Source organism: Xenopus laevis, chromosome 1S, assembly GCF_017654675.1.
Source record: "Xenopus laevis strain J_2021 chromosome 1S, Xenopus_laevis_v10.1, whole genome shotgun sequence".
Lineage (NCBI taxonomy): Eukaryota > Metazoa > Chordata > Amphibia > Anura > Pipidae > Xenopus > Xenopus laevis.
Window position 1 is genome coordinate 131,968,309 of NC_054372.1, and position 11,405 is coordinate 131,979,713.

Sequence of the window (11,405 nt, forward strand, 5' to 3'; positions counted from 1 at the left end):
TTTAATTTAAACTTGTAGGGACGATTTTGACGCGACTGGTAACAGAAACAGAGATAGCGGCAGTAAGGGCAAGGAGCGGGTCTGGTCTGGCGGAGCCCACCAGGTTTTTTACCGGCACCACGCCGGCCCAGTCTGGCCCTGCTCAGGTCAAATATGCAATACAGAGCATCCACTGCTGGTGTTTTGTTTGCATTAAAGGCAACAGGTGGTTTGGGTGTTTCTGTCCTTTATGTAATACTTTGGTGGAGCAAGCACTCTGTAATAACTTTAATTGGAGGCAGGAGAGACACATACTGTATGTTTAGAAGAGCTATGTGTGAATAAAGATTGACAAATATAATCCCCTCAGGTAATTGCTAAAAAGCTCTTTAGGGGCCCTTGCCAATGTCTCTATGAAATAAGATTTATTGGAAATAGCTATGAAAATAATGCTTTTTACTCATATTTTAAAACAACCATTACTGTATCTTTGCAACTCCATATCTAAATAATTGTATTATTTCCCATGCTTTCATGGGAGCCAGAAATACATCAATGCTCTAATAGCCATGGTATAATATTCCCTTACACACAGCGCCTTGCCATAATCATATTACAACTAATAAAAATATAGATCATTGTGACTTAATCTATTTCTCCCTGAATTTGCTGGATGACCAAGTCTGATGCAGATAAATATAAGACAAATATAGCTTTATTGATTTAACACTTAATGAATGTGAAAGACAGAACCACTGCGCCATCACTATGTATGTAGTCTAGCGCACAAGAACATCCTTTTCACACACATTAAAGTACTAGTTGGAATACAGTCACAAATATGGAGCGCTCACCTCCCAGAGTAGACCACTGTTGTTGTGTCAGGTGCTGAACCGGAAGACCCTATCCTGTCCTAGGGTCACATCAGTACATCGAAAAAATCACCAGCAGCACACTGTTAGATTTGCAAAAAGTGTCAAATGTATTTAGCCCATAGCATACAAAAAGGCAACGTTTCGGGCCTCCCAGGCCCTTTATTGCCACATGATTAAACACCCCCTAATAACAATTTCCAAATGCTAACAAACCCCCAGAACAAACCCAGACTTACATCCCACAGGTAGCGTAGGGCAAGCAGAGAATGGTACACCCAAGAAGCACTGGGCAAGCAGAGTATGACACACACAAGCAGCACTGGGCAAGCAGAGTATGACACACACAAGCAGCACTGGGCAAGAGAATGGCACACATAGGGAGCATAGGGAAGGTAGAACAGAGCAGGAGACAGGGAAACCTATCAAGATGGACAGTTCATACTGTGCTACATACAGTGACACAGTGTTGGTGCCCCTCCAGCAGTTTGTATGAGTGTGAACAGGTGAACAATGTGGGCAGTTTCAGTCTGGGTCTCAGGTGTGAACAGAACAGATCTTGAACAATAGAGGTGTTACAAGTGTGAACAATGCAGGAGGATTACATGTGTGAACAATACAGGGGATTACAGTCTCAATTTGAGGTGTAAACAATGCTGTGCCCAGTTTATCTATGTAGTGATATCTTTTAAAGTTTACACATGGTAAGAAGACACAGCAGGTAGACTTTCATGTGGGGGGCCACACAAGGGGGGTCGCGGGCCGCCATTTGGACAGCCCTGCCTTAGAGTAATGGCAGACAAAGCAAATTACAGCATTTTGTTCAGAATTTACCTTATTCTTTTAGCCTTTTCACGGATGGACAAGCTTTAAGCCGGCCTAGTCTTTTCTGAGCATCAAAAACTCTCTAAAATGCTTTTAATTATGTGCATTTACACATCTATAGCAAGATTTATACTGAAAATATTTAATTACACATGTCGCCTATCTCCTGAGTGTGCCAGTGCCAGCTTTATAGATAATGCCCACAGCATTAATAAAGAAAATTTACAAGCACAACATCACAAATAAGAATGTTAGGCTGCAAACCCAAAACACATGGTGCATTCCAAAAGATGTCATCACAAGTTGTAGTTATAAACATAAGTATGCCAATGAATTGAAAAAAAACAGCATCAATTACATCTGTACAGTTGGGTGACTGATGAAACATCTTCAAGAAAAACACAGCAAGTCCAGTTGATTTGACTTTTTTCTACAGATATACCATGACCTGGATGGATGAGAATCTTCACAAATATATATTATTACAAATATTTATTTTCAATAGCATATTGCCAAATATAACTCAGGAGTTGTTTTGTGCTATTCACCGTTGCATCAAGTAAGGGTATTGGACTTGCAACCATTGAGTATTGGGGAGGCCAGGATTTGGAAAGGGAATAATTACATAAAGGGGCAAATAGGGTAGGGATTGGGTGGGTAGGGCCGAGATAAGGAAATAAATTGGAAACCTGATTTGTGTTGGATTGGGGGGGGGGCAAACTTGGTGGCCACAATTTCCATAGATGTGTAATATCAACCCCAGTCTAGGCTTGTGTTATACCAGCCAGGTGGTAACCCTAGGTGCCACAAAATGTAAATCCTGTCCTAAATAAGTTTCGAAAATGTCTTGGACTGAATTATAAATGTAACTTTTAAGTGACTACAACACAATATTTTCAAAAATAAAAAAGTCAAAATGATGTGTTCACTGTAAATAAACCCCTCTGTTCTCAACTACACCATCTTATGTGCTAACTATGCTGTTTTTTCCAAAGATGCTCTGATTCCAATTATGCCATACTCAATACTGAGTGTTATGTATAAGCATAGACAGGTAAAATTACATTACTGTTCCCTCAATGCTAGCAGCCCCAGTCTAGACTCTTTCTCAAGCTATACTTTCTAACTCTAACCGCACACTGACTTCACTAATTAGATCACCTTAATGTCTATAACCACAGCTTCACCCTCTCACTTCCTAGTACCACCTCCTCAGACATACACAACTGACCCCCTTCACCACCTCCAAGCTCAACTTTCTCTGCTTCCTCCCATGCCAACATCTTTCCCTACCTTTAAAGACTCTACTTCATACACAGATATCCTTTTAAACTCTTCTCTACACCTGCAGATTTTTAAAAGGTTCAGAGAAGCGGATCCACTATAATCAGCAACTTGGTGTAGCTGCGCTAACAGGCACAGCTTCAATCTGAGTGCAGCTACAGGGGAAACTGTCCGAAATGTGAAAGTAGACATGTTCAGGCCAATCTCTGATCCATGTAGCTGCAATCAGGCCAAAGACTGTAATTGCAGCTAAAGGCTGATGCCACATAGGGCTGATCTTGGCCTGGATCAGGCCCTAGACAGCAATCTACTCCTTACCATTGCGTTGGTCCGGGTGCAGGCAAAAGCAGATTTTGGTTCAAGAATATAAGTTTGTGTTTCGGCGCCAATATCTGCAGTGGGTTCCTACATCTGGGCAAACACAATAGTAAGAGGCAATTGCCACATTAGGGGTGATGATCAGCCTGCATTTTTCAGCAGGCTGCATTTCAGCCCCATGTGGCATTAACAAACCATTGCTAGCAATGCTAAGGATCAAGGCTAAGACCCCTATGCTTCAATTCCTTACCTTGCCTCCACCCGAACCATTGCGTTGGCTAGGATTTCCTCATTGGTCCTTTGAGAATAAGTCTCCGTAAATCTGCATTGGGATTGGGTCCCCTTATCCAATCCCTGTACAGCTTTACCAGGACTTATTCTTAAAGGACCACGAGGGTACAGGAAATCTTAATAGGAGAAAAGCTTCCATGCAGGAGCTGCTGTGTCCTATTTTGTGAAGCTGGCAGCACGCTGAAAGCAGAGGGGTCTGGCTCATCAAGTAAGTGAAGCATGGCCGGGCCCCCCCTTAGACACAAAACCCTGGCAAGCAATTTTTTTAAAAATTTGGGGGGGATCTGGCCAATTTCTTTTTACTTGCAGGGGGGCCCCTGATCACCAATGGCTTTTTATAACTTGGGGGGGGCCCCAGGCCATCAATTTTTTGTTATTTGCAGGCGGGCCCCTGATCACCAATGGCTTTTTATAACTTGTGGGGGGGGCCAAGACCATCAATTTGTTTTTACTTGTAAGCCAATGTTTTTTAAAAAAAAACTTTTATGGAGGGCCCTGCCACCAATGTTTTTTTTAAAAAAAAACTTTTATGGGGGGGGCCTTGGCACAAATGTTTTTTTTTAACTTGTAGGGGGGCCCTGACCACCAATTTTAAAAAATATATTTTTATGGGGGGGGGCCTGGCACCACAGTTTTTTTTAACTTATAAGGGGGCCTGACCATCAGCTTTTTATAACTTGTGTGTGGGGGGGTTATCTTTTTTTTCGCACTGATGTCTGTGTGGTCTTTTAACTGTAGTGTGGAGTGGGTGGGATCTGGGGTGGGAATTGGGGGCCAGGGTGGGCGGGGCCCAGGGGGTCCTGAAAATTTTGTGGTAGGGGCCCTGTGATTTCTAATGGCTGCCATGACCTGGGCAAAGCATCTTAAAGTCCAGCTTTGGAAACAAGTTTCATCCCCATGTGCCGTTTAACTCTGGACGCTTTTCCCCAGATACCTTACTGCCACACTTCAGACAATTTTAACTCCACCCTCTCCCAACCTACTAAGTATAGCTATTACCACGGCCACCTCAAACCTTCAGTCTGAATTTCATGTTCTAACACTGTCACGTCCACTCCAGCCCCATACAAACTCCTTCTAAGCACCACCAACTTCTTATTCCAAGCCCCTTACACTGTTTTCCGACTTCCGTTAAGAAATCAGGTTTTTTTTATTTGGTGAAGAGAAGTGGAACCATATCATGTGCACGTGTTTTAAACGCTACACTCTCAAGCAGGGTTGCCAGGTCTAATTTTCAAAACCAACCAAAGTCAGCTACAAAACCAGCCCAAAACTAACCAAGAGGCTTTTCAAAAGTATCCCAAAAATAGCACCATATGTGCAGTGAAAAAAGTCTAAAAAAAAGTAAATGAATTTATGTGAAAATATGACTTTTTACAATTTTCACTGTTTCACACATTTTCCCATGAAGCAAAATGGGATAGATTCACCCGTCACCAGGGGTGGAACCAGGTCCGGACTGAGAAATAAAATAGGCCCTGGCATTTGAGGTACACAGAGGCCCAATCAGCCAACACAGAGGCCCAAACAGCACCCGCCAGCCCACTAAATACTGACTTTCTATGGCACCTTATAGCAGCCCATCTGGCATTTGCCAGAACCCACAGATTGCCAGTCAGGGCCTGGGTGGAACTACAGAGGGTGCCCAGAAGGTATAGGGGCCCCATAAGACTCTAATACACCTACAATTTCAATAAATATTTGTAAAACAGGTCAAACTGTAGACATTTTGGTGGCCAGAAGATTTTTTCCCCAAAATTGTCTGAAATTGAAGAAAGTCATCGGAAAAAGCGAGAATGTTTAAGAGTGATGGGTAGAGTACTGAGCTCAAAATCTGGTAACTCCTGAATGCTACAAGTCAGTCCCATTGCATGCTGGGTATTGTAGTCTTTACATTAAACTTGAAAGTTGGCAAATTGTTAAAATCTACATTAAAAAAACTATGGCTGGTTACAAGTTACAAACCAGCCAAATGCCCAAAAAGTAGCCCAAATCTGTACCTTAGCTAGTTTGTACTTTCAAAACCGGCCTGGGCTTTAAATTAGTAGCCCAATTTGGCTGGAAACCCGCCAACCCTGCTCTCAAGTGATCTGATTGGTCAGCGCAATCAACCCGCCTCATGAGGATTAAGAAGACCTTCCGTCACTTCTCAAGTATCTACTGACGAGTTATTTAGCCCACGAATCCGATAGGCCTATTACTGCCCATAAGTTACGGCGCAAACGGAGAATTTCGATTTTGAAAATCAGGCATAATATCAAGAAAAGTGGGCGGAAGTGTTGAAGTCACGAAATGTGCCGGAACAGGAAGTAGTTTGTGCGGAAGTTATAGTCACATTGTAGAGCAAAACGTGGTGCGTTTAGGAGAGCGATAAGAGGGCTGTGGAATCTGTGTGACTTTCTGTTCAGCGTAGATTTTGGCGTGTCGCTGACTGAAGGGAAAGGATGTTTCTGCAGTATTACTTGAACGAGCAGGGGGAGCGTGTATACACAATGAAGGTGAGTAGTGTAAATATAAACCTAGCATGTCATGTTTTGTTATAATGAAGCTTTTTTTTGTCCTGGACTTTTCCTTAGTACCTAGAGGGGCGCACAAATGGGTAGTGAAAGTGTCATCAGACATTATACACTGTGCTTACTTCTATAAGGTTACTACTCGTGTGCTGTATGCTAAGCAACCAATACATCTGTAAGACACATTTACATATACCATATACATGGGGCCATATATCTCCTATTTTCCACTTTTAAGCCTGACATCCCGAATGAGCAGTTAAGTGGCCGTACACATACCCAAAAAAGGTGCCTACAGATAAATTGGGCCCTCCAGCTGATCTCCCACAATATCTGCCTGTAAATGTGCAGATCAGGTACAAACAAAAATCCTGTCAGGGCGAGTAATACAGTAACTCGTCCCAACAGGCTGCTTGGTGATCCAATCAATCCAATCGATATTGCCCACCTCAAGGTGGGAATCTGGATGCATGGTGAGCTTAAAGGAGAACTGTTGTGAAAATGAAAATGTAGTATAAGGTTCAACATACTGAAATAAAAAACTTTCTAAACACAATCAATTAAATATTTGCCATTGTTTCTGAAATAATCAAGTTTATCTTCACTATCCCTCTCTCAAGTTTCTCTTCATTCTGTCTTCATGCAGGAGTTGGGTGTCAGATAATCATTGACAGTTAGATTCAATATATCTTATAGGGGGGGGCTCCTTTTGCCTAGATGTATTAAAATCACCAGAAATCCTGTCTCTTTACATGAAGAATTTGTGCAAAAGGCAGTTATTTTTTTAGATTTGATTTGTATTGGAATCGGTTATTTGAATGAGCTCCAATACATTTGCTAGGAAAGAAAGCCCCCCCCCCCCCCCCCCCCCATAAGATATATTGGATCTAACTGCCAATGAATATCTAAACACCCAACTGCTGCATGGAGAGAGAATAAAGAGAAACATGTTGAGAGAGTGATAGTGAACATAAACTTTCAGAATATTTAATTGACTATTTTTTATTTCAGTATTCTGAAGCTTATATAATTTTTTATTTTCACAATAGTTCCCCTTTAAGTAAAGAAATTTCCATAGTACATAGTGATCAAGATCACTACATTAACATTACAAAATCCTGATTATGGAACCAAAGCTAAAGCTTTGGTCCATCTATTCCTTCAGTATCCTATTCTTATTGATAGGTTATGAATGTTCACAGAGACCCAATGTATTTCCATGCCATTTTTTTTTTTTTTTTGCATTTTTTTAATTCAATATTTTTTTGGGGTATGTAAAGGCAGTTACAAATATAGGAGACTATTATTCAACAATCAGAGCAAAGCAGATCACTTGCACGTACACTAAAACATGTCGTTTTTGACCTGACTGTCCGGATGCAATTATGAAAATCTGATGAATATTTATTGTGCATAAAGCTGTATCCTGCACATGTCCATGGCATACAGAGTGACAATGTTTACTTTTCTGCAGATTTGACAGGCCATTTATTGGTGCTAGTGTGGGACCCTGCTATATGTGTTGTGATCTGCCAGTCTGAGATCTGCACTTATTTATTGATTCACATGTTTGGCATTGGGCAAATGGCCATCCCTGTGTTCCAGAGAACATACTTATCCCACCTTTCCAAAGGCAGGGCCATTTTAAATACAAAAAGAAGTAATGGATGTCATTTAGATATGAATGAGGGAATAACCTGTTGGTAATTCTGAAGGTTTTTTTTTTTTTTAAATTTTTCAGAAGGTTTGTCCTGATGGGCAGCCAACTGCTTCAGCCCATCCTGCGCGCTTTTCTCCTGATGATAAGTTTTCCCGCCACCGTGTCAATCTGAAGAAGAGATTTGGACTTCTACTTACCCAGCAACCCAGACCTGTGTTATGAGCCATGTAACGATGACTGATACTTCCTTGTGTTGAACATGTTTGCCAACTGTCCTTTCTTCAATCATTGACCAGCAAATAACTACATAGTGTTGAAAGAATTCCTTCACCTTCATCATCCTAATTCTGTCTAAATGCTTCAGAAACTACATGTAAATTAAATTCCAGAAGGACTTATCCCTATGTGGTACAACCATTCATTTTTGTTTATTACCATGTGAGTTTTCATTCCTGATCAGGTTTGATTTTCTGTTTCCTAGTTGTGCGATAATAAAAACAAGTTTTCAATTTTCCAATTTTGCTTTCATTGCTCTACCTGCAGCTGATTGAATTAAATGAATCAATGATTGATTGCTCTGTGTTGGTAAATAATATGCACAAACTTAAGATACCTCACGAGGAAACTTCGGGCGACTTCAGAAAACGAAGTGATTAGTTTCATCCCGCCGGCGATTTACATTCTAGCCGAGGGGAAGGCAGTTCGGGGAAATTATTCGCCCTGAAGAAGATATTTGTCGCCGGGCGATCTCCCCAAATCTGACCGTGTGTCTCTGCCCTTAAAGGAATTGTAACATCAAAAAATTTGTGTTTTTATAGAATTAATAAATAATGTACTGTTGCCCTGCACTGGTACAAATGGGGTGTTTGCTTCAGAAAGACTACTATAGTTTATATAAACAAGCTGCTGTGTAGCCATGGGAACACCCATTCAAGCACAGGACGCATGGTAGATAACAGATAAGCTATGTAGAATTCCATTGTATACTACAAGGCTTATCTGTTATCTGCTGTATAACCTGTGCCTTTTTTCCTTTTTTAGATTTTAATGGCTGTCCCCACAGCTACCTAGCAGCTTGGTTATATAAACCATAGTAGAGTTTCTGAATCAAGCACACCAGTTTTGCTAGAGCAGGGCAACACTACATCATATTTTAATTATTTTAAAAGGGTTGTTCAGTTGGTTACAGATAGTTAACCAGAAATAAAGACTTTTCCCAATTACTTTCTGTTGTCTATTTGTGACTGTTTTTCTAATATTGAAGTGTAAAGTTTAATTTTACACCTTCTAAAGCAACTCTGAGTGGGGGGTCGCCAACTCTTTAACTTGTAAATGCATATATTTAATTCATATATTTGTCATCTTGTCCCTGCTGTGCAGAATCCCAGTTTCATTAAAGGCAGCTGTTAGAATTGATACAATATTTGCTAATATTCCACAGATACTGCTGAGAAATGTATCAACTAAATGTTGAAAATTGTACTAAAAAGCAGCAGTCCACGATCCTTTCTATTTTCTGAACCTCTAATAGTGACTATGGAAACTTTAACCTGAAGCCAGCTAAGTAACAGACCTGCGAGGAAGAATAATCTTGGCCAGAGGAGAGCTGACTATTGCAACATTGTTTCAACAAGCAGACTACCCTAGCAACCATGCATTGATTTGAAGAAGAGACTGGACTGTGAATAGGAGAGACCTGAATAGAAAGACGAGTAATAAAAAGTAACAATAAATAGAGTCAGTGAGTCCTATTAAAAGCTGGAGTGAGTCAGAAGAAGTTAAATAATTCAAAACTATAAAAATAAATAATGGAGACCAATAGAAAAGTTGCTTAGAATTAGTCATTCTATAACATACTAAAAGTTAACCACCCTTTTAAATAGGGATGCACCGAATCCACTATTTTGGATTCGGCCGAATCTTCGAATCCTTCGCGAAAGATTTGGCTGAATCCGAACCCTAATTTGCATATGCAAATTAGGGGTGGGAAGGGGGAAAAATTACTTCCTTGTTTTGTTAAAAAATTCTGGCGATTTCCCTCCCCACCCATAATTTACATATGCAAATTAGGATTCGGCTTTTAAAGCACTAACAATTTCTAACAAATTCATATTGGAAAGTTGCTTTATTAGACAAAAATGATCTTTTGGGTTGACATGTCCTTTAAGAAGCATGGGCAGCAGCCTTAGTGTAATTTATTCTTAAATAATTTTAAAAAGTACTGCACTTTGGTCAGTGCATTGTAGTAAGGTTAAATCGTCATTAGTGATGGGTGAATCTGACCTATTTCACAAATTAGCCAAAATGCATTGAAGTCTATGGGCGACAAATTTTTTTTGATGTGCAACAATTTTTTTCACCCATTGCAGTCTATGGGCTTCGTTTTCAGGTGAAACTTGGCGAAAAATTTTGCTCATGCCAAATCTTCACCCACTTCCCAAGCCCATTCTTTCAGTGTATAGGTAACTTTTTGAGGGTAAGGAGTCTTGCTGATATCTCCCTTCCTTTGTGTGTTTGACTATGCCCTGTACCGCATGTGACGTTCACCTAAAGCATTTTACAGCTTCCTCAGAGATGGCTTTCTTATGCCTTTCTCCCACACTATTTGTGCATTCCGGTTGCCATAGGGAAGCACTCACCTCATGTTTTTCATATTTACTCTCGCAATACGTTTCCATGGCAAACCTTTTACACCAAGCTCCCTTCTTATTTAAAATAGATTGTGCCCTGGTATTTCATTCCCTCATCCATTTACTCTAAAGGTATAATCATTTACATATATCATAAGCAATATGATCTTGTTTCAAACAATATTTAACAAACAGGCAATGTTTTTCATATTTACTCTCGCAATACGTTTCCATGGCAAACCTTTTACACCAAGCTCCCTTCTTATTTAAAATAGATTGTGCCCTGGTATTTCATTCCCTCATCCATTTACTCTAAAGGTATAATCATTTACATATATGCTAAACAATATGATCTTGTTTCAAACAATATTTAACAAACAGGCAAATACGCAGATAAATATATTCATAAATATTCTTAAGCTACTTTACTCCTAAAATCTAATTACGACTGAATGCTATAAAAAATTCAATGTCTTGAATGGTAATGCAAGTTTTACATTTGCTTGAAATTTGTAACCTCAAGCCATATTGCAGGAGTTTTTTTCTCCATGCACGTTTTATATACATGTCATTGGATAACAGTTCACAGTCACAGCAGGGCCAAACTCCCAAGTAGTAGTAAAACAAATGAACTGGTTCTGAGTCTGTGCAAGAAACAAAAGTACAGACATGTATTGTGGACACTTGGCACTCACAGGATGAGGAGGAGAAGGAATTTATTCATAATGTCTATACTGTATGACTATATGTATATTACCTGAGCATATAATTACCCTGGCCTTGGGTCCACCAAAAGCTGAGGAATTGTGCATGGGATCGAGACAAAAATTTGTGTTACGGTCACCACTGAGATGACTGGGTGCCAGGTGCCTTTTACTATTTTAAAAGAGGTAGTGGGATTAGTTTACAGTTCTGCAGGAGGTACCTTTAAATGAGGACAGCTGTCCTCCTTCAATAATGCTACATTGAACCAGATTGTGTGACCAAATTTGGGCATGTATAGCCAACCAGTAGCATAAGGCATCCATACACA

At 40.1% G+C, this 11,405-nt stretch overlaps 1 protein-coding gene across 1 annotated transcript; it reads left to right on the forward strand.

Annotated features, from left to right (window-relative positions):
• Positions 1–5,916: 5,916 nt before the first annotated feature.
• nop10.S (NOP10 ribonucleoprotein S homeolog) lies at positions 5,917–8,259 on the forward strand. The gene is given in 2 exon segments (NM_001171790.1): positions 5,917–6,067; positions 7,824–8,259. Coding segments are annotated over 2 exon segments (195 nt in total). The 5' UTR covers positions 5,917–6,013; the 3' UTR covers positions 7,965–8,259.
• The last annotated feature ends 3,146 nt before the right edge of the window (positions 8,260–11,405 follow it).